This window comes from Carcharodon carcharias, chromosome 2 (assembly GCF_017639515.1).
Source record: "Carcharodon carcharias isolate sCarCar2 chromosome 2, sCarCar2.pri, whole genome shotgun sequence".
Classification (NCBI taxonomy): domain Eukaryota; kingdom Metazoa; phylum Chordata; class Chondrichthyes; order Lamniformes; family Lamnidae; genus Carcharodon; species Carcharodon carcharias.
Window position 1 is genome coordinate 118,821,537 of NC_054468.1, and position 19,694 is coordinate 118,841,230.

Here is a 19,694-nt window from a genome sequence, read left to right on the forward strand (position 1 = left end):
GCCCAGTTGAATCACTTGCGCAGCCAATTAAAGGACTGTTCCCACCTCCGCTGGCATTTAACCCCAGCTCCTGGGGAAGGAGTCTGCCACGTGGGAAGACTGCCTGGTGAGCTCCAGGGTCTCGTGTTGAGGTGGGGGGGTGTGGGCCTCTTTTTTGGGCACTCTTTGGCCCATGGAGAGGGCCCTTGGTTGCAACGGCCACCCCTGAGGCAACACCGCCCCTGCCCTCAGTGACTTCCTCCCTCATACCTGGGGCTTGCTTGCCTGACCCTCGACCAACAACACCCCCCCCCCCACCACCGCAACCCCCGGCCCCTACTTACCTGACTTTGAGGCTGCGCAGCCATCAACATGCCCTCATCCTGCGGGTCCAGCTCCAGCAGTAGCCACTGCTGGTTGTGGTGCTACGAAGGCTACTGGGCTACCGGTCCTCTGATTGGCTGGGAGCTCTTGGTGAGGGACAGTCCACCATCCTTAACAGCCACTTAATTGGCTGCCACCGACAAGATATGGCCCTAGGTCTGACTGGTTGCTTTCAGCCCCAGTGCCAGAGCCCCTGCCACCCACATAAAATCCAGTCTGTTATCTCATTCCCCAGTAATTCATCAAGAAATGGAATACAGCAAAATCAGTGGTAACAATCTCACCATGGAAATAAACTGCTGGTTAGTTTTGTCACATCCATCGGCTTTAGGCTTGAATAGTGCTTGTTGCTGGAATAACACAGTTGGACTGTAGATCAAACTTTAAATTTTTTTTGTAGCTGAAAACTCCAAAATTGTTGTCTGACACTGAACCAAACTCCATTCAGGACCCAAAGTACGTTGCCAATTAGATTTCAAAATCCTGGAATCATAGAATGATATAGGAGGCCATTCAGCCCATTGTGCCTTTGCCAACTCTTTCAAAAGCACTATCCAATTCGTCCCAATTCCCCTATTCTTTCCTCATTAACTTGCTAACTTGTCCCATTCTTCTTCCCTTTTCTTAAGAGCTGAAGAAGGGTCATATGGATGAGAAACATTAACTCTGTTTTTCTCTCCACAGATGCTGCTAGACCTGCTGAGTTTTTCCAGTATTTTCTGCTGTTGTTTTAGATTTCCAGCATCCACAGTGTTTTGCTTTTATCTTTCCAATTCCCTTTGGAATGGCATTATTGAATTATTGAGTCTGCTTCCACTGCCCTTTCAGGCAGCACACTCCAGATCATTGAGATTTGTGGTGTAAAAAATGTTTTCCTCATCTCACCTCTGGCTCCCTTGTCATTGTAAAGTCATCAATAAACACTTCTGTTTCTGACCTAATGACAAAGGAAGATCATTGATGAAGCTGCTCAAGGTGGAGGACGTGTTCCCCTGGCAGCCCTGCAGTGATGCCTTGATGTGTATTATTTGAGGAGCTCACCATGACCACCTTCCTTTGTAACAGGTAAGACTCCAACTGTTGAATGGTTGTCCCATTGATTTCAATTTTACTGGTCCTCGTTTGCACTATACTGGGTCAAATGTTGCCTTGATGTGAGAGGTAGTTACTATCACTCTGCTTCTGCATTCAGCTGTTATTCCTACCTCTCTAGGTCAACGTTGTAACAGAGCTGAATGGTTTTAGCAGAGCCCAAATAGAGCATTGGTGAGTAAGTCCTTGGTGAATAGATGATATTTGAGCCTCAATGTCGCGGAGCAATCACAAGCTAGCACTAGTCAAACCAAGTGTGAAGTTCTGCCTGGTGTAAGCACTTTATCAACCACGGGGCGTTTCTTGGGCAGTTTACAAAGAGGAATATATTGTTTGTATTTAACTGGCTGGGTATACCACAGAGTCTATTTGATGGGCTGGTTCAGGTGTGCACCTTGCCGGTGGCAGCCAATTAAGTTTCACTTGCGGTTGAAATGCGTCAGGGCTCTTGCTGAGATGATATGGACCATTGGATGGTGACGGAGGGTCTTTATTGCGCGGAACCTGAAACGGCAGCTACTTCATCTCGGGTCGCTCTCAAAGCCTGAGTCACCCACCAACTCCGCCAGGCACGGCCGCAAGAAGCAAACAGTTGGGCCAGAAGACAGAATGGACAAACACGGTGGACTTTCCGAAATAGGGGCTAGAACAAGACCCGAAAAACTGGCCACGTTTCACAGCGGTGGTAAGGGAATCAACTTCATTCGCCCGATGACTTTGTAGACGGTGCATTTCACAAAGTCGCGGCTCGTTTCATTCTTGTTTTTTAAAAATGTTTACAATTACCTGGTGAAAACCACCCCCTCCCCCCACCCCCCCGAAGTTTCGTCCCGTCAGTGTGGCAGGAATTTCAGTTTTGCTAATCGAAGAGGGCGTAGAAATGACACACTCTGTGTGAGGAATTCTAAATACGCCCGCTATTCAACACCGAAAAACAACTCCGTACAATATGTATTGGGCCACTTTTTAAGTTGAATAGTTGGAGCGTTCGTTCTAACTTTTATTCATCTTATTCACGTAGAGCCGAATGGTAAAGGCGGTCTTCCTGTATTATAATGCACTGTCATTAAATATTAAATTTTATATGCTTTATGTAGAAATCATTAACAATCTCAAATGGTAAAACACCGACAGATCTCCTATAAAATCACTTACTCTTACTGCTCACACACTTTAATACCGAAGTCGCAGGTTAAGATGATCTTATTGCCATTTTTTTCTCTGCTGTAGATTTTTGACAAGGTGTCCCATAATATTAGGATTTAACGAGTGTCGGTGATCCGCTGACAACTGTGTCTCTAGCCTCTGACTCCCAGCTCTAATGTACTATTTCATTTCTTTGTTTGAAAGTGTTTTCATCTCTGAAAAGCCAAGAGAAAGCCCCACCTTTACCATGAGCGACCAGTGCGGCGACCTGGCCGAAGTTGGTCAACCTTTCCCCGACCAGCTGGAGTTGAGAAACCTGCTCTTGTCCCGGAACCTGAGCTGCGGGGACTGGGACTACGACATCTCCCGGTCTGAGAAGCAGGATTTCACCGCAGACAGGACTTTCGGGGCGGCCAGGACAGTGGTCGGGGTGGCTCTGGTCTGCATCATGTTGGTCTGTGGCGTCGGCAATTTCATCTTCATCGTCACGCTAGCCCGCTACAAGCAGCTCCGCAACCTGACCAACCTCCTGATCGCCAATCTGGCCGTCTCGGACCTCCTGGTGGCCGCTGTGTGCTGTCCCTTTGAGATGGATTATTATGTGATCAAACAGCTTTCCTGGGAGCACGGTCACGTCCTCTGTGCTTCGGTCAACTATCTCCGCACAGTCTCACTCTATGTGTCCACAAATGCCCTTCTGGCCATTGCAATAGATCGGTGAGTGTGTTAAACGGAGAGGTACAGCCCACAGCATCAGAACATCGGATGTACAGGCTGCCTAAAATGTGGATACAGATTGTGGCTGAGAGGCGGTCAGATTTGAGCCTTTAACCAAAAAAAAATCTTTCACCGTACATTTGTCATGTCAAAACAAAACCCTTCTCTTTTAAAAAAAATAAAGCTTCAATCTCACGCTTTTCATCGTTATAACACTTATAGTCTGTTTTATTTTCTTATTTTGAAACCTCGGAAAGGATGAGACAGGACCCAGTTGCGGATTTTGTCACTTGCACATCAGCAGAAACTGCCCAGGTCTCTCCCTGTCTCTCCCATTCCTGGAATCGTCAGGAATGTCTCTAAACTCCGTCAGTGAAATGTTGGACCAGCCTTTTAATAATAAAGAAAAGTGAAACAAGCAATATTTCCACCACCACCCCTCCCATCCCCCGTTCAGACAATACACAGTGTTAATAAAAACAGGACAGCGCTGGAAATCTTCAAATCAGGCAGCATCTGTGGAGAAAGTTAACCTCCCAGGCGGCTGAACTTTCATCTGAACCGTTTCCCCCCCTCCACAGATCCTACCAGACCTGCTGAAGATTTCCAGCATTTTCTGTGTTTTTTCTTTACATTCAGCTTTCCAGCGTCTGCAGCATTTTACTTTTATTTTGTTTTTGTTTTCTTCTTGTGTTAATATTTTTAATTGTACTTTCCATTCACGTCAAAGCCAGATCATAACAAACTGTCGTGTGGATTTCAGCCAATTTAAACATTACCCTGTTCTTTATTGGTATTAGAAAGAAATAGATGCTAATAGATTTTTAGAGATAAACGTGTCTGTGGCACTGTTAGAGTGATTCTCGTGAAACTGTTTTACTTACACAACACAGAATAATTTTTTAAAAATGTGATTCATAGGTATACAGTAATGGATTATCGGGTTATATGGCGATAAATCACTTTCATACAGCGATGGATTAATACAGTTTATAAAGTCTTTGTGCAAGTTTAAACTACAATAACTTTGGGATGCACATATGATGAAAACAAACTGTTAATATATGAAAGAATAATTCATAAAGTTTTAACAGATAACTATCACATTTCTAGGATTCAATGTAACTGTCATCTTTTTTGATACATTGTTCGATCTGATTTTCCAATTTCGCCATTTTCAATCGGTTTCCACATCACTAACCTTCAGAACTTTATGAATTATGCATTAATATGCCTTTCACAGTCTGTCTCTGTCATGTGCAGAACCAAAGTTATTCGAGTTTAAAGTTAAGCACCTGCACTTTGTAAAAGCCCTGTGTATTGTGTGGATCTTGTACAATGGATGTTTTACAGTGTGGGCCTCGTAAAGAATTGGATGTTGTACGGTGATGGATGTTTTATGATGCGGGTGTTGTGCAGTGGGTGTTGTGCGGCTGGTGTTGTACGGCGGGTGTTGTGAAGTGGGTGTTGTACAGTGGGTGTTGTGCAGTGGGTGTTGTACGATGGGTGTTGTGCAGTGGGTGTTGTACAGTGGGTGTTGTACGGTGGGTGTTGTACGTTGGGTGTTGTGAAGTGGGTGTTGTACAGTGGGTGTTGTGCAGTGCATGTTGTACGGTGGGTGTTGTACGATGATGGATTATCATTGTCATTTCCCTTTACCACAGATATTTAGCCATTGTGCACCCGCTGAAACCCCGAATGAAGTTCCAGACTGCCTATGTGCTAATTGGAGTAGTGTGGGTCGCCTCTCTGCTCATGGCTATCCCATCCGCCTACTTCACTGCCGAAACCACCATCCCACACACCAGGGCACAGAACAAGATCTTCTGCGGGCAGATCTGGCCAGCAGAGCAGCAAGTGTCCTATAAATCCTATTTCCTCTTCATCTTTGTCCTGCAGTTCTTGGGCCCCTCGCTCAGCATGGCTCTCTGCTATGTACAGATCTCCAGGGAGCTTTGGTTTAAGAGTGTACCTGGTTTTCAGACTGAGCAGATTCGGAAGAGGTTAAGGTGTAGGAGGAAGACTGTGTTAGTGCTCATGGGCATATTGACTGTTTACATCCTCTGCTGGGCTCCTTATTACGGCTTCACCATAGTCCGCGATTTCTACCCCACGCTGGTTTTGAAACAAAAACACTACATAACAGTCTTCTACATGGTCGAGTGCATTGCCATGAGCAACAGCATGATCAATACCATGTTTTTTGTCACAGTTAAGAACAACACGATGAAATACTTTAAGAAAATGCTTCTGCTGAGGTGGAAAACCACATCTGGCGGGACCAGCAAATCAGTCCAAGAGCAAGACCTGAGAACAACCGGGATGCCAGGGTCAGATGAGATAAATCAACTGCAACTCAAATAGAAGCTCCTGATGATGTGAGGGTCTGGGAGCCTTATTCACTTGCTGTAGTGTGTTCAGAAACGAGGGATTTAAGACAACAGCCTCTGCCCTTGGAGCTTTGCCTTGTTCTTATGGTTCATTGTGCACATTTCAAACCTCTTTGCCCATTATGTTGTAAATACTGGACAATTGCTGCTAGGATCTAGTATCAGTTACTTGGAAAGAAGTGTTGTAATGTGTTGTGTTTAGTCTTGAATTTCTCTTTCTTCCCCAGTGCGTAGCTATTTCATGACCAAATTGCAATTGTTATTTATTTATAATGGGATGCACTGTCAAATATAGAAAGATGATTGCCCTTGCCATTCCCAGTGCTTCAACTAAACGGATTTGCCATTTCCATAATTGTTTTCCGAATCAGCAAACATTGTATAGAATTAAAGGTTGATATGGTTAAAGCAAAATTCATGAATAAAATGAATTATAACAAGACCATTTGTTTCTGTATGTTTATTTTTATAATTTAAATCAATTTGGAGGAAAACTCTTGTAACTATTGTCTGTGAACAATTATTTGATATTTTCGGATTTTTTGATTTGTGAATTTAATTAAAGAAAGTGGCCAGAGCTGCTTCATGAAGGGAACTTCGTGGATATAATTATTAAGATATAATTATTAATAATAAAATGCTGGGAATACTCAGCAGGTCTGGCAGCTTCTGTGGGTGGAGAGACAGAGTTAACATTTTGGATTGGTGATCAGAAGGGAGAAGTTAGAAATATAATATGTTTTAAGCAGGGAGGAAGGTGGGAAAAAAGAACAAAAGGAAAAGTCTGCGATAGAGTGGAAGACAGGAACACAAGAAATAGAAGCAGAAGTAGACCACACAGTCCATCAAGCCTACTCCACCATTCAGTACAATCATGGCTGATCTTGGGTTCCAACTCCATTTTCCCACCTGTTCCCCATGACCTTTAATTCCCTGAGAGACCAAAATCTGTCTATCCTGGCCTCAAATGTATTCAACGATAGAGCACCCACAACACTGGGTGGGGGGGGGGGGGGGGGGGGGGGGGGGGGGTAGAGAATTCCAAAGATTTACAACCCTTTGAGTCCTCATCGCAGTCCAAAATGATCGGCCCCTTAACCTGAGACTCCCCCTCACCACCCGACCAGCGGAAGCAACCTCTCAGTGTCCACCCTATCAAAACCCCTCCAGAGTATTGTAGTTTTCGATGAGATTGCCTTTCATTCTTCTAAACCCCGTAGATTATAAACCAGGAGAGATTAAATGTCAGATTGGTTGATGGTGCAAGACTGAAGGTAAGGGGACACGATTCTTATTGAAATGATCACACTCTCCGTGTGTGCGCAAATGCAGAAACTGCTGGTGCCCTATCAGGAAGGTTTAGTTTAAAATAAATTTGGTTTTAAATGTGGTCCGATTTAAAATAAATCGATGCCCTTGGTACTGGTTTCTGTAAGCTTTTTGTGATGGTTTTGAATCCTCTCTGTATGTCTGCCTAGCCCTCAGTCCTAACATCTATCCAGTGACAATATTTTGATTAAGTATCATTTTAAACCTCAAAATACAAATGTGACTTCAAGCTGCATCTTTTTTATTTTTAATGGGAAATTTGTCTTTTCCTTATTAACTAAACACAGAATTATGCAGGCATTTTATAGCTGGATTAAAATTATTTTAAACAGAGATATAATATTAAGTGCAAAAAGCAACCTCCCAAAAGCACTTAAACATTTATCAAACATTTTTTCATGCCCACGCACTTGCTTGTGAGCACATACCAAGTCTGCCAGCAAAGTTTCAAAAATGCAATCGCTTACACTTCATGATTATCTTGCACAGAATTTCTTTAGACATTAACTTTGCTGGTTAAACGGTATCAGTGACATTTTAACTTAACTGGGTTAGTTTGCAAACCAAAAATGAAAAACACTCAGAATGATCTTTGAAAATATGACTATAACTGGAAGCTGTCAGCAATACAATCCTGATGTTAGTTGGTCATTGGCATTTTCGGACACCTAATGGAATTATTCCCAGCAGCCGATGATTTTTAAACACTTATTGGTTATTATGTTTGAGCTGAAGAACTTGAATCCTGAAAGAAGAATTGTTGACACTGTAGACATAAGCAAGTACTGCTGGGAACTGTGACCAGAATGAAAATGCAAAGATAAACAGGTTACGCATTAGCACAATTAAATCTTAATGGACTTACACAGCAAGGTCACCAAGCCTGATATTTGTGTTTACCTGTAAGCATACCAATTGCTGATTTAAACATTTAGGAAAATTCTTTTGAGACGTATCATTAAATTACATTTATTTTCAGCTGCCTCTGCCAGCTAATGTTACCACCTAGATGTCACAATCATAGAGATGAAAAAATACTTCACTATTATTTCACTTTCAAAGACCAGATCAAATATTAGCTGCGGTTCTAACTCTGGTGTTTGTTCAACATTCCAGTGGTGGCCAGAGGCGACGATGTTTGGAAACAGTAATTTCCTCAGTTGCCTGTCTGCCATTTCAAATTGCAATTTAGGTCGGAATCACAAGAAGAGATGACAATGAGGATAAAAAGACACTCACTTTTCTAACGTTCTAGTTTTCTTGAAGGGACAAACAGCACACAGTTACATTTTATTGCAACAATTAAACTAGATTGATTTTGATAAAACCAATCCTAATGTTAATAATACCCAACAACAGGGACACAGTCAAAACTAAGTTTTTATACCAAAAATAGATACTTCAGAAGCATCATTATATATAGTAGGAACAGAAACTCAAGGACGAAACATTTACCAGATATGAGTTTACATAATCTCAGGGCTTGTGAGTTCTTCAGGGAATTATAAACCATTTCCTTCTCATGATAACAAAACTTTCCATCGCTGGAGTTCAATAATGTCTTCTTCAAATGATGAATTATAAGTGAATTTTCCACTAGCAGTCATGAGAGCTGCCTATATTTTTAATGTCTTATTTTTAAAACCCAATTCACATAAACTCAGGTTGTCAAATTAATTCAAGGAACTTACAATTCAAAATTCAGACACACAATGATTATGGTGCTTTTTTTCATTCTTTCATGGGATGTGGGTGTCGCTGGCGAGGCCAACATTTATTGCCCATCCCCAATTGCCCTTGAGGAGGTGGTGGTGAGCTACCTTCTTGAACCGCTGCAGTCCATACAGTGTAGGTACATCCACAGTGCTGTTAGGAAGGGAGTTCCAGGATTTTGACCCAGCAAAACAGCGAAGGAACGGCGATATATTTCCAGGTCAGGATGTGACTGTCTTGGAGGGGAACTTCCAGGTGATGATGTTCCTATATGTCTACTGCCCTTGTCCTTCTAGATGATAGTGGTTATGGGTTTGGAAGGTGCTTTTGAAGGAGGCTTGGTGAATTCCTGGGGCAGAATTTTCCCCCCGTTGGGGAGGAAGTTGATGGGTGGGCGTGTGCAGGCGCACTTCCAAATGGCACCCCTGATTGGAGGCGTGGCGCGCCCAGCGTGATGTCCGCAGGGAAGCGCTATGCGCTCCCTTTTGCGGGCGGGGGGAAATCCCTAAAATCGAGAGTGCGCTCTTTCGCGCATGTGCACGAAAGAGCGCACTCATCTCCCTGAGGCTAAGTGCTGCTTCAGGGAGATCACCTCTCCTGTCAACAATATTAAAAATAGAAAAAAAAAATGCCCTTACATGTCCCCTCATGCGGCAATGTCACATGAGTTGGGGCATGTTCATAATTTCCATAACAACTTCATTAAAATGTTTAAAACCCTACATGAAACCTCATCCCACCGTTGGATGAGGTTTCATGTTTTTTCTAGTTCCCGCCAAGGCTCCTGGCCTGCCCGCCAACTTAAAGTTGGACGGGCAGGTCCACTAAGTACTTTAATTGATCTGTCAATGGCCTCAATTAGCCATTGACAGTTCGGCGGGCCTGCAGCTGATTTTGCTGCAGATCCGCCTTCCTGAAAATTTAAATGGGGCGGGGTGACATCAGGAGTTCTGCCCGATGTCATCCTGCGTCATTTTACATTTTGGCAAGCAGGCCATGCCCCCACTCACTGACGGTAAAATCCTGCCCCTGCAGTGTGTCTTGTAGATGGTACACACTGCTGCTACTGTACGTTGGTGGTGGAGGGAGTGAATGTTTCTGGGTGGGGTGCCAATCAAGCGGGCTGCTTTGTCCTGGGATGGTGTCGAGCTTCTTGAGTGTTGTTGGAGCTGCACTCATCCAGGCAAGTGGGGAGTATTCCATCACACTCCTGACTTGTGCCTTGGACAGGCTTTGAGGAGTCAGGAGGTGAGTTATTCATCGAAGGATTCCCAGCCTCTGACCCGCTCTTGTAGCCACAGTATTTATATGGCTAGTCCAGTTCGGTTTCAGGTCGATGATAACACTCAAGATGCTGATATGGGGGTGCATAGTGTTATGGACAGGAGAGAAAGGCACAACTGATCTCCTTTGTTCTCCCATCATCTGTCTGTAAGCAGAGGTTTTTTTATGTTTTAAAATAGGCTGCACAATTAGTTCAAAAACCCTCGTTTTGTGTAGCCAATTTTTATAGTAACTCACAGCAAACTCTCTTAGGATTAAATCGGAAGTTTAGTTTATTCACACATTCAAACCTGAGGTATGATCACAGCTTCACATGCACACATAAAAGTATACAATAAGGGGGATAGAAAAGAGGGGTTTTATAACTCTGAATAACTTAACAGTGAAAGAACCACAGAAATAAACAGCTGTTCATGCGATTTCTGGAACCCAGAAAGTCCAGATCCAGAGGGCATTCCCTCACAGGGAAGTTTCTGGCTGAATTCCTTTAAGATGATGGTATCACAATGCGATTAGGTTGATGTTCAGAGGCTTGTTCTGCTTGACACGCAGTGGCCAGTGGTTTCCAGATAAACAGGCTTTGAGCAAGGCTTGTTGTGGGCTGCTTAGTCAACCTGGAGTCCTTCTATCAGATGTTTGCTGGTTAGAGTTAAATCAGCAGACTGGCCTGCTTCTGAGTTCTCAATTGTATATAGGGATTCCTCAGTGGCCACTCAAGTCATGTAATTCCTCCATTATGATTTAATAAAGGGATGTTTATCTGGTGTCTTTTGTTTTATGCCTTATAATCTCCCAGTCATTAGCCTCTGGAAGAGTTATTATCCACATTAATGACCCTGTTCCGGGTAGCTTTTGCCTTGGTAGGCCCTTGGAGTTCGCTAGCGGGATAAGCTTATAAAGATGTAAATGATGCCCATTTCATTTCAGTTGTTCCTTTTTGAAATGTACCTTGACAGACCCAATATGAGATTCCATGAGCAACATGTCAGAGTATGTCTCCAGTACAATTCATATGATGCCCTTCAACTCCTCTCACTTCCTCCAAATAAAAGGTGTGGCTATGGGTACCTGCATGGGCCCCAGCTATGACTGTCTCTTTATGGGGTATGTGGAACATTCCTTGTTCCAGTCCTACTCCGGCCCCCTTCCACAACTCTTTCTCCGATACATCGATGATTACTTCGGTGCCGCTTCATGCTCTCATCGGGACTTGGAAAAATTTATTAATTTTGCTTCCAATCTCCACCCCTACATCATTTTCACATGGTCCATCTCTGACACTTCCCTTCCCTTCCTTGACCTCTCTGTCTCAATCTCTGGTGATAGACTGTCCACCAATATCCATTACAAACCCACCGACTCCCACAGCTATCTCGACTACAGCTCCTCACACCCCGCTTCCTGTAAGGACTCCATCCCATTCTCTCAGTTCCTTCGCCTCCGTTGCATCTGTTCCGATGATGCTACCTTCAAAAACAATTCCTCTGACATGTCCTCCTTCTTCCTTAACCGAGGTTTTCCACCAACGGTCGTTGACAGGGCCCTCAACCATGTCCGCCCATCTCCTGCGCATCCGTCCTCACGCCTTCTCCTCCCTCCCAGAAACATGATAGGGTCCCCCTTGTCCTCACTTATCACCCCACCAGCCTCCGCATTCAAAGGATCATCCTCCGCCATTTCCGCCAACTCCAGCGTGATGCCACCACCAAACACATCTTCCCTTCACCCCCCCTATTGGCATTCCGTAGGGATCGCTCCCTCCGGGACACCCTGGTCCACTCCTCCATCACCCCCTACTCCTCAACCCCCTCCTATGGCACCACCCCATGCCCACGCAAAAGATGCAACACCTGCCCCTTCACTTCCTCTCTCCTCACCGTCCAAGGACCCAAACACTCCTTTCAAGTGAAGCAGCATTTCACTTGCATTTCTCCCAACTTAGTCTACTGCATTCGTTGCTCCCAATGTGGTGTTCTCTACATTGGAGAGACCAAACGTAAACTGGGCGACCGCTTTGCAGAACACCTGAGGTCTGTCCGCAAGAATGACCCAAACCTCCCTGTCGCTTGCCATTTTAACACTCCACCCTGCTCTCTTGCCCACATGTCTGTCCTTGGCTTGCTGCATTGTTCCAGTGAAGCCCAACGCAAACTGGAGGAACAACACCTCATCTTCTGACTAGGCACTTTACAGCCTTCCGGACTGAATATTGAATTCAACAACTTTAGGTCGTGAGCTCCCTCCCCCATCCCCACCCCCTTTCTGTTTCCCCCTTCCTTTTTTTTCCAATAAATTATAAAGATTTTCCTTTTCCCACCTATTTCCATTATTTTTAAAAAAAAAGAAAAAAAAATTTTTTTTTTTTAAATTTTTAAATAAATTTAAAAAAATCTTTTATGCTCTCCCCACCCCCACTAGAGCTATACCTTGAGTGCCCTACCATCTTAATTAGTACATTCATTTAGATAATATCACCAACTTTAACTTTAACACCTATGTGTTCTTTTGTTCTATTGTTGTTGACATCTTTTGATGATCTGCTTCTATCACTGCTTGTTTGTCCCTACAACCACACCCCCATTCCATTTCTCTCTCTCTCTCTCTCTCTCCGCCCCCCACACACACACCTTAAACCAGCTTATATTTCAACTCTTTCTTGGACTCGAACTCAAGTTCTGTCGAAGGGTCATGAGGACTCGAAATGTCAACTCTTTTCTTCTCCGCTGATGCTGCCAGACCTGCTGAGTTTTTCCAGGTAATTCTGTTTTTGTTTTTGTTTTGGATTTCCAGCATCAGCAGTTTTTCTGTTTTTATCTCTGCACATGATGCCTTAGTGGCAACCCTACAATTCCAGACATCAGGTGATTTGTGGCAGCTATCTTTTGGTTCAAGTGCATTTTTAAATAAGCAAAAAGAATAAATTTCGATTTACATAGTTGATGATTTCTTTCATGTCTTACTGACATGTCAGTAGCAATTATATCATTTTAAATGGTCATTCCTATACTTGGTGTTCACAAATTTAAGGGACACAATTCAAGTGAGTATTCAAATCCACCATGGTTGGAAGTGGAAAGTTTATTTAGATGTTAACCTTGTTAACTTAGCCCATCCCCTTCCCCATTTGCCTCACTATTGGAGGTTGTGATTTCAGCCACATGGGCCACATTCTCTTTCCTTCTTAAACCCCTCTATCTCTCTGCCTCCCTCTACCTTGTTACAAAATCCAGACTTACCTCATTGGCGACTGAGGGCCGGGAGTTACAACTTCCAGCATGCCTGGGAAATTTCCGCTTATGGGAAATTCAAGGTTTTTGTAGTTCTTTGGGCTGAAGATGTGTCTAGTGTGCCTGTGTAAAAAGCAAATGGCACAAAAACCCCAATCATGTGACCAAGAGTGGAGCACCATAATTGGAAATGAGTCCCAGGCAGGGGACAGGGAGAGGGGCCAGGGAGATATCCAAGTAAAGAACAAAGAGGAGCAGAGAAAGAGGCTTCAGACAGAAAACGGGCTTCTGTTGGCAGATTTTAAGTGCAAGAGCTCAGAAGAAGCTCTGGTGATCAAAGAAGGCAGCAGATGGTTGGAGATACATGTTGTGGGCTGTTGGGGAGAAGGTAACCCTTTGGAGCCATAGTATTCTGCTCTGCATGGCTGAAGGGGTTGTGAGTTGGTTCTGGAGCGCAGACTCAGGAATCCAGGGAAGTGAAGTCTTGGAAGATGAGATTTAAACCCTGCAAGGTAGGCAGTTGTCGATGCCATCTGAGCTGGAGCAGTCTTTAGAGAGAATTCCAAGACAAGATCTCCAAAAGTGAACACTGGAATCCCTCATGGGAGATGGAGTTTCAATGGGATTGGTTAATTCACAGTGTTCACAAGTGTTTGGGTGGGTTGTTGACAAATCCATAGAATCTGTCTTGGTTGCATCTACCATTTATTGTGCAGAGTGGTGTGTTCAACTACAGCTTGCTTGTTAATTTATATGTACCTCGTATTAACACTGAATGTTAGAGAATAAGATAGATATCATTTAATTGTTTTATCTTTCTGACCCTGTACAGTAAAGTTTACTTTTGTTTGTTCAGCACCTGTGGAATCCTGTGACTTTATTCTCTTAGCAAGTGTCTTGAATATCAAACCTTGTCTACTTTAAAGAAAAAGAAAGTGCTGGTCCCTAACTAGATTGTACCAAACATTTGGGGGTCCGGTCTAGGATCATAACAACCCTTGAAGACTTTCCTTTATTTACCAAGCTTCTGTTTGCCCTTTTTAATTCCTCCTTCTTAGATACAACATTTGTATTTTCTATTGCCTCTTTGAAACATTAAATCCTCATCTAAATGCAGCTTTAATGCACTTGTTGAACAATGAAAGAAAACAACACTTGAAGTATTATTCACATTCTCAAGATGTCCCAAAATGCTTTCCAGCTGGTGACTGAAATGTAGTCATTATTGTAATGGCGGAAACACAGCAGTCAATCTGCATACAGCAAGGTCCCAAACACAGAAATGTGATAATGAGCAGATAATTTGCTTTTGTGATGTTGGTTGAAGGATAAATATTGGCCTGGACACCAGGGAGAACACCATTACTCTTCTTCAAAATAGTGCTATGGGGCCTTTTAGGTCCAGCTGAGAGGGCAAATGAGCCCTTAGTTTAATGTCCCATCCAAAGGATAGTACTGCTGACAGTGCAGCACTCCCTCAGCACTGCACTGGAGTGTCAGCCAAGATTTTTGCATAAGGTGATCAGAATTTCTTGAATTATGGGTTTGTCATTGTCCTGAATAATATTGTGAGTATTTTTTTTAACCTTTCATTCTGGGCAAGGAGTCTTACCCACCAGAGTTGCATATTGAAGATATGGTCATTTGTTATTTTCTAAACAACCGTACATAGCTCACCTCCAAATTTCCGATATGTTCTTCCAACAGGCAATTCTCTAAACTAGGAACACAAAGTTGAAAGTTATTCCTATAAAGTGTACTTCAAAGATAAACTGCTGAATGTGATTCACAGGCCTGTGTATATACTTCTTTTCACATTCCAACAACACTTTTAGTGCCAACAGGTTTATGTTCTGAGTTCATCTCTATTAATAGCTGGACTACGATAACCAAAATCCAGTACACAATCAGCAAAGGATATTGATGAAAGTATCACTTTGTATTGTCCTAAAAACATAGTCACTTTCCAATTCATTGCATAGCTAAGGTCCTAAAAATAAGTGATAATATGGCTTTACAGATAGCACCATGCCCACACAGCCTAGTTTCCAATTTTTTTTTAACATGTAACTAGATTCACGGAAGTGGGCCAGATTTCTGTTTCTCATGAATATGCAACAATTAATATTAGAAATTATGGATGTGGCCATCAATTGAGCAGGGCATAAGACTCATTTGTGATTTTCTTCCTCATGTCACTGCTGAATCGCAAGCTGAGACTCACAGGTGGGCCAGATTTCTGTTTCTCATGAATATGCAACAATTAATATTAGAAATTATGGATGTGGCCATCAATTGAGCAGGGCATAAGACTCATTTGTGATTTTCTTCCTCATGTCACTGCTGAATCGCAAGCTGAGACTCACAGTGAGGAACAAAAATGTATATTGGCCCCAATGGGCAAACAACCAAATAACAGTCGGTGTCCATTGGACTGTGAGGAGGAGGGAAGAGATAAAATTGGCAAATAATGAAATGAGACGCCCACGTCTCTGGACTAAACACAGGCAAACGATCCAAACCTGGACTGCTCTCAACTATCAAGGTTGCAGTGGACAAATTGGCACAATTCTAATCCTAGACTGATGGGAATGGTATGATGGTCCAAACATCCATGTTGAAAAAAAAAGAGCCTCAGTGAAACTGAGTAGGTTGCGCACTACGTATAAAGGGAGAATTTTGGGAAACCCAGTACTGTGCAGAAAAAGAAAATATTTTCCAAAGAAGAATTTGCCTGTTTTTGATTCATATGAAACTACATCTTTGTGTAACTGCTTAGAACTGAATTTAGGCGCCGTTTTCATGAGCAAAAAAGTTTCCTTGAAGTATATGGGAGCCATGTCTTGATGCATAAAAGGGGATCGTGTGTGGCTGAGAAATTAGCATTGACTTTATCGGGAATCCAAGTGCTCATGGAGTGTTGTTTAGAGATACTGTAGTAGCAAATTTAAAAAGGGCAAGAGAAAATACTAAAGATGTGTAATGGAAAAGATAAGGAAAGTAACCAAAGTGGTAAAGATGACTCTCCCTGTTTGCCTATTGTTCAGTCCCTTCCCCCTCTGATCTTCTGCAAAGTTTTGACACAGAATAAAGCAAGAAATAACAATTTTTGCTCACCCCAACCCTGCATTAATAGAATGTAATACCACCTTAATGTTCTCCCACCCTGCAATATAGAGTGCCCAATCTCTGACCAACATACAGCTACATTGACACTTGGCACTGCAGGCTGGTGAATTGCTATAGAATCACACTGCAGGCAATGTCCTTTGAGGAAAGGAAGCTGCCACCACTACCCTACCTATGATGCAGTGCACCACTCTTCTGGCCCCAGCAAGTCCTTCAGATGCCCATCACCACCTTCTCAGGGCTAATAAAGACTAGCTATAAAACCAACTCCATCCATCTCACCCATATTAAGGGCAATGCAAGATCTGCCAACCAGATGAATAAACAGGGTATGGTCATGAAACTAGAAGGTTTCAACAAGAGCTTGGAAGTTTAAAAGAGTGGTAATTATTTGAAAACCTCATCCAGCACAAATAGTTTATTAGTCAGAAAGGAACTTCCCAGAGGTTTTTTCTTGTAATGTTTATTAGTTCCTTTAAAAGAAGGACAAGGGCAGATATTTGTTTAACAATAAGATTGGCAGTTATAAAAGCTCAAGGTGGAAACTGATGACTAAATGCTTCTCCACATTTGGTCCATGACCTTTGCTGACTGAGGAAAAATATAACATAAGATTTTAGAGGTTTATTTATTTTGTTGGTTGCTGGGCCCCTCAACTATAGGGAACAGTCTATCTCTATCTAACCTGCTCACCCTTTCATAATTTTAATCACTTCCACCACATTGCTCAGTATTCTGCCCTGTTCCAATGAATAAAATTGTGATTTTCAAGTATTTGTTTTTCCTCAAGTTAGCCATGACCCTAGTGACTCTAAAATCTACCCTCTCAAAAACCTCAACGTGTGTCCTACAATGTGGGGCCTGCTACTACACGCAACGCTCTGACTCAGGTCTTATTGAGGTTTTATGAAGGCTGATCATTACCTTGTGGCTTTTGTATGTTTTTCCTCCTGTGATAAAATTTAACAGTTGCATTTGCTATCTTTATCACTTTTCCAACCCTTTAAGGCCTTAAGGCACCCAAATATTACATGGCAATTAAGCTCCACAACAAGAATGGCGGAACCATTTCTAAGATGCAAAAGGGCTACCTTGAACCTCCCAGCAAAATACCAACTACTTCAGCACTGAACCTGCTTCCACTTAGATGATACTTCTTGAAATAAATTCCATCATCTCATACTTACTGACATTAATATTTTATTTGTCACTTTTTAGCCCATTTTCCATTTCATCCAGATCTCTTTGCAGCTTCTCCTAATCTGCTAAGATTTAGCTATGCTTCCTATTTAAGACTCACCTGATTGTTTTTCAGGCAATTCCTTCCTTCAATGTGCACAGTGATTAGAAGTAAATCCTGTGAGGTACCATTACCCACATCCAACCATTCTGAAAATCTCTTTTTGTTTGTTCATGGGGTGCGGGTATCACTGTCCAGGCCAGCATTTATTGCCCACCCCTAACTGCCCTTGTTCAGAGGGCATTTTAGAGTCAACCACATTACTGTGGGTCTGGAGTCACATGTAGGTCAGGCCAGGTAAGGACAGCAGATTTCCTTCCCTAACGGGCATTAGTGAACCAGATGGGTTTTTGCAACAATCAGCAATGGTTTCGTGGCCATATTTTTATTGGATTCAAATTTCACCATCTGCTGTGGTGGGATTTGAGCCCAGGTCATCAAAGCACTACCCTGGGCCAATGACAATACCACTCTACCACTCTGCCACCGTTTCCCCATCTCTCTGGTTTCTCCTTGTCTGCCCAATTCCTGATACTGTTTGTTATTCTCCCTCTAACTCTGTAGCCCTTAATCTTCTCCAGTTGGCTTCCACATGGTACCTTGTTAATGGTTACTAAGGGAATTGAGTGATATGGGGATACTACGGGAAGGTGCAGCTGAGCTAGAAGATCAGCCATGATCTTACTGAATGATGGAGGAGGCTCCAGGGGCCAAATGGTGTATACCTCCTCCCATTTTATTTGTTCTTATTATGATCGATCCTTTTGAAATGCATGCTTGCTACTTCCAAATATTTTCTCTTGATCTAGATACATGGTAACCACATAAATGTTAGCAAGGACTCAATAAATCCTGGGATCAATGACACAATTTGAACCTTGTTCCCAATGTTGTTGCCATTAATCACAGATTCTTTTCTAAACTCCTCCATTAGCTTTTCTTCATTTATTGCTTTATTGATTTATTACTTATAGTTTGTATTTCTTTTATTGTTTTGTTTCTTGCTTGTAACTAAGTGATTTGGCCCACTGTATAGTCTACGTGCCTTAACAAGCAATAATTCTTTTCTGCAATATCAGCGGTTATTGATTTTTCATGTGAATTACTTTTGGGCTCAGTTCTCCTCTGCCTGTCATGTGATGTAAAATATATCTTACAGGATTACTCTTATCTTATTATTTGAAAAATTGTTAGTCTGAGGTAATAAAATATGTTTTATAGGAGATCGGGTCTTCTAGAATTGATATATCTCACATGGACTTGAAAGCTTTTCATCAAACTCTAGACAGTCTCATTGGGATGATGCCAAGTTACTTCTTCTATCATCATTTTAGCTTTGATATTAAGATCTTGGTTCTGTTGAACTCAAGTAACTTGGCATCTGTAAAACATTCAACGTCAATGGAAGGCCCACAGATGATTTATTAATTCAATAAGTACCTTATAGAATAATACCGGTACAATCCATGCTTTAGAGACCACAGAGTTGATAAAGTGGTTAAAATATGTAGTGCAGTAAATACAATCCTGTTTACATTCCTACAAATTAATTTAGTAAGTAACATTCTTGATGCATTTAATTAGCATTACCTGTACTTTATCGAAAGAAACAACAAGGAATGGACTAGAGTGCAAACTAGCACCAAGACTGTAAATGTTAATGTTCACCACCCAGGTAGCAGATCAGCTGCATGTCGCACACCCTGCATAACATGAAATCCACTCATGCCCAGTGATGAAAGCTAAATTGTACACAAATATGGGGAAAATCTTGGACAAAGCCAACATTACATGGCAATTAAGTCCTCAGCAAGAATGGCGCATATATTGGTCCAACCTTTTCTAAAATGCAAGCCAGGCCTACCTTGAACCTCCCAACAAAATACTAAAAAGTTCTGATTGTAAAAATAGCAGGGTTCAGGTTATCCAAATAAATAAAGTACTGGGGATGCCAAGAATCTGAAAAAACAATTGAATTGCCTTAAGCAGTAGAGACTGAAATGTCCAAGAGTGAAGCTGTGCATCCCACCTCAAGAAAATGCTTCTCAAAAGGTTATTACCGAT

General features: G+C 42.4%; 1 protein-coding gene across 1 annotated transcript; it reads left to right on the top strand.

Annotated features, from left to right (window-relative positions):
- The first annotated feature begins 1,772 nt into the window (after window positions 1-1,772).
- LOC121271250 (prokineticin receptor 2-like) lies at window positions 1,773-6,150 on the top strand. The gene is made up of 3 exons (XM_041177074.1): window positions 1,773-2,140; window positions 2,806-3,318; window positions 4,983-6,150. Exons 2-3 carry the CDS (start codon window positions 2,849-2,851, stop codon window positions 5,680-5,682), a joined length of 1,170 nt encoding a protein of 389 aa, XP_041033008.1. The 5' UTR covers window positions 1,773-2,140; window positions 2,806-2,848; the 3' UTR covers window positions 5,683-6,150.
- The last annotated feature ends 13,544 nt before the right edge of the window (window positions 6,151-19,694 follow it).

Excerpts from the sequence above, each read along its gene's own strand:
- LOC121271250 (XM_041177074.1), top strand. The coding sequence starts at position 2,849 with ATGAGCGACCAGTGCGGCGACCTGGCCGAAGTTGGTCAACCTTTCCCC. Across the intron at positions 3,319-4,982 it reads CTGGCCATTGCAATAGATCG|ATATTTAGCCATTGTGCACC; the intron begins GTGAGTGTGTTA and ends CCTTTACCACAG.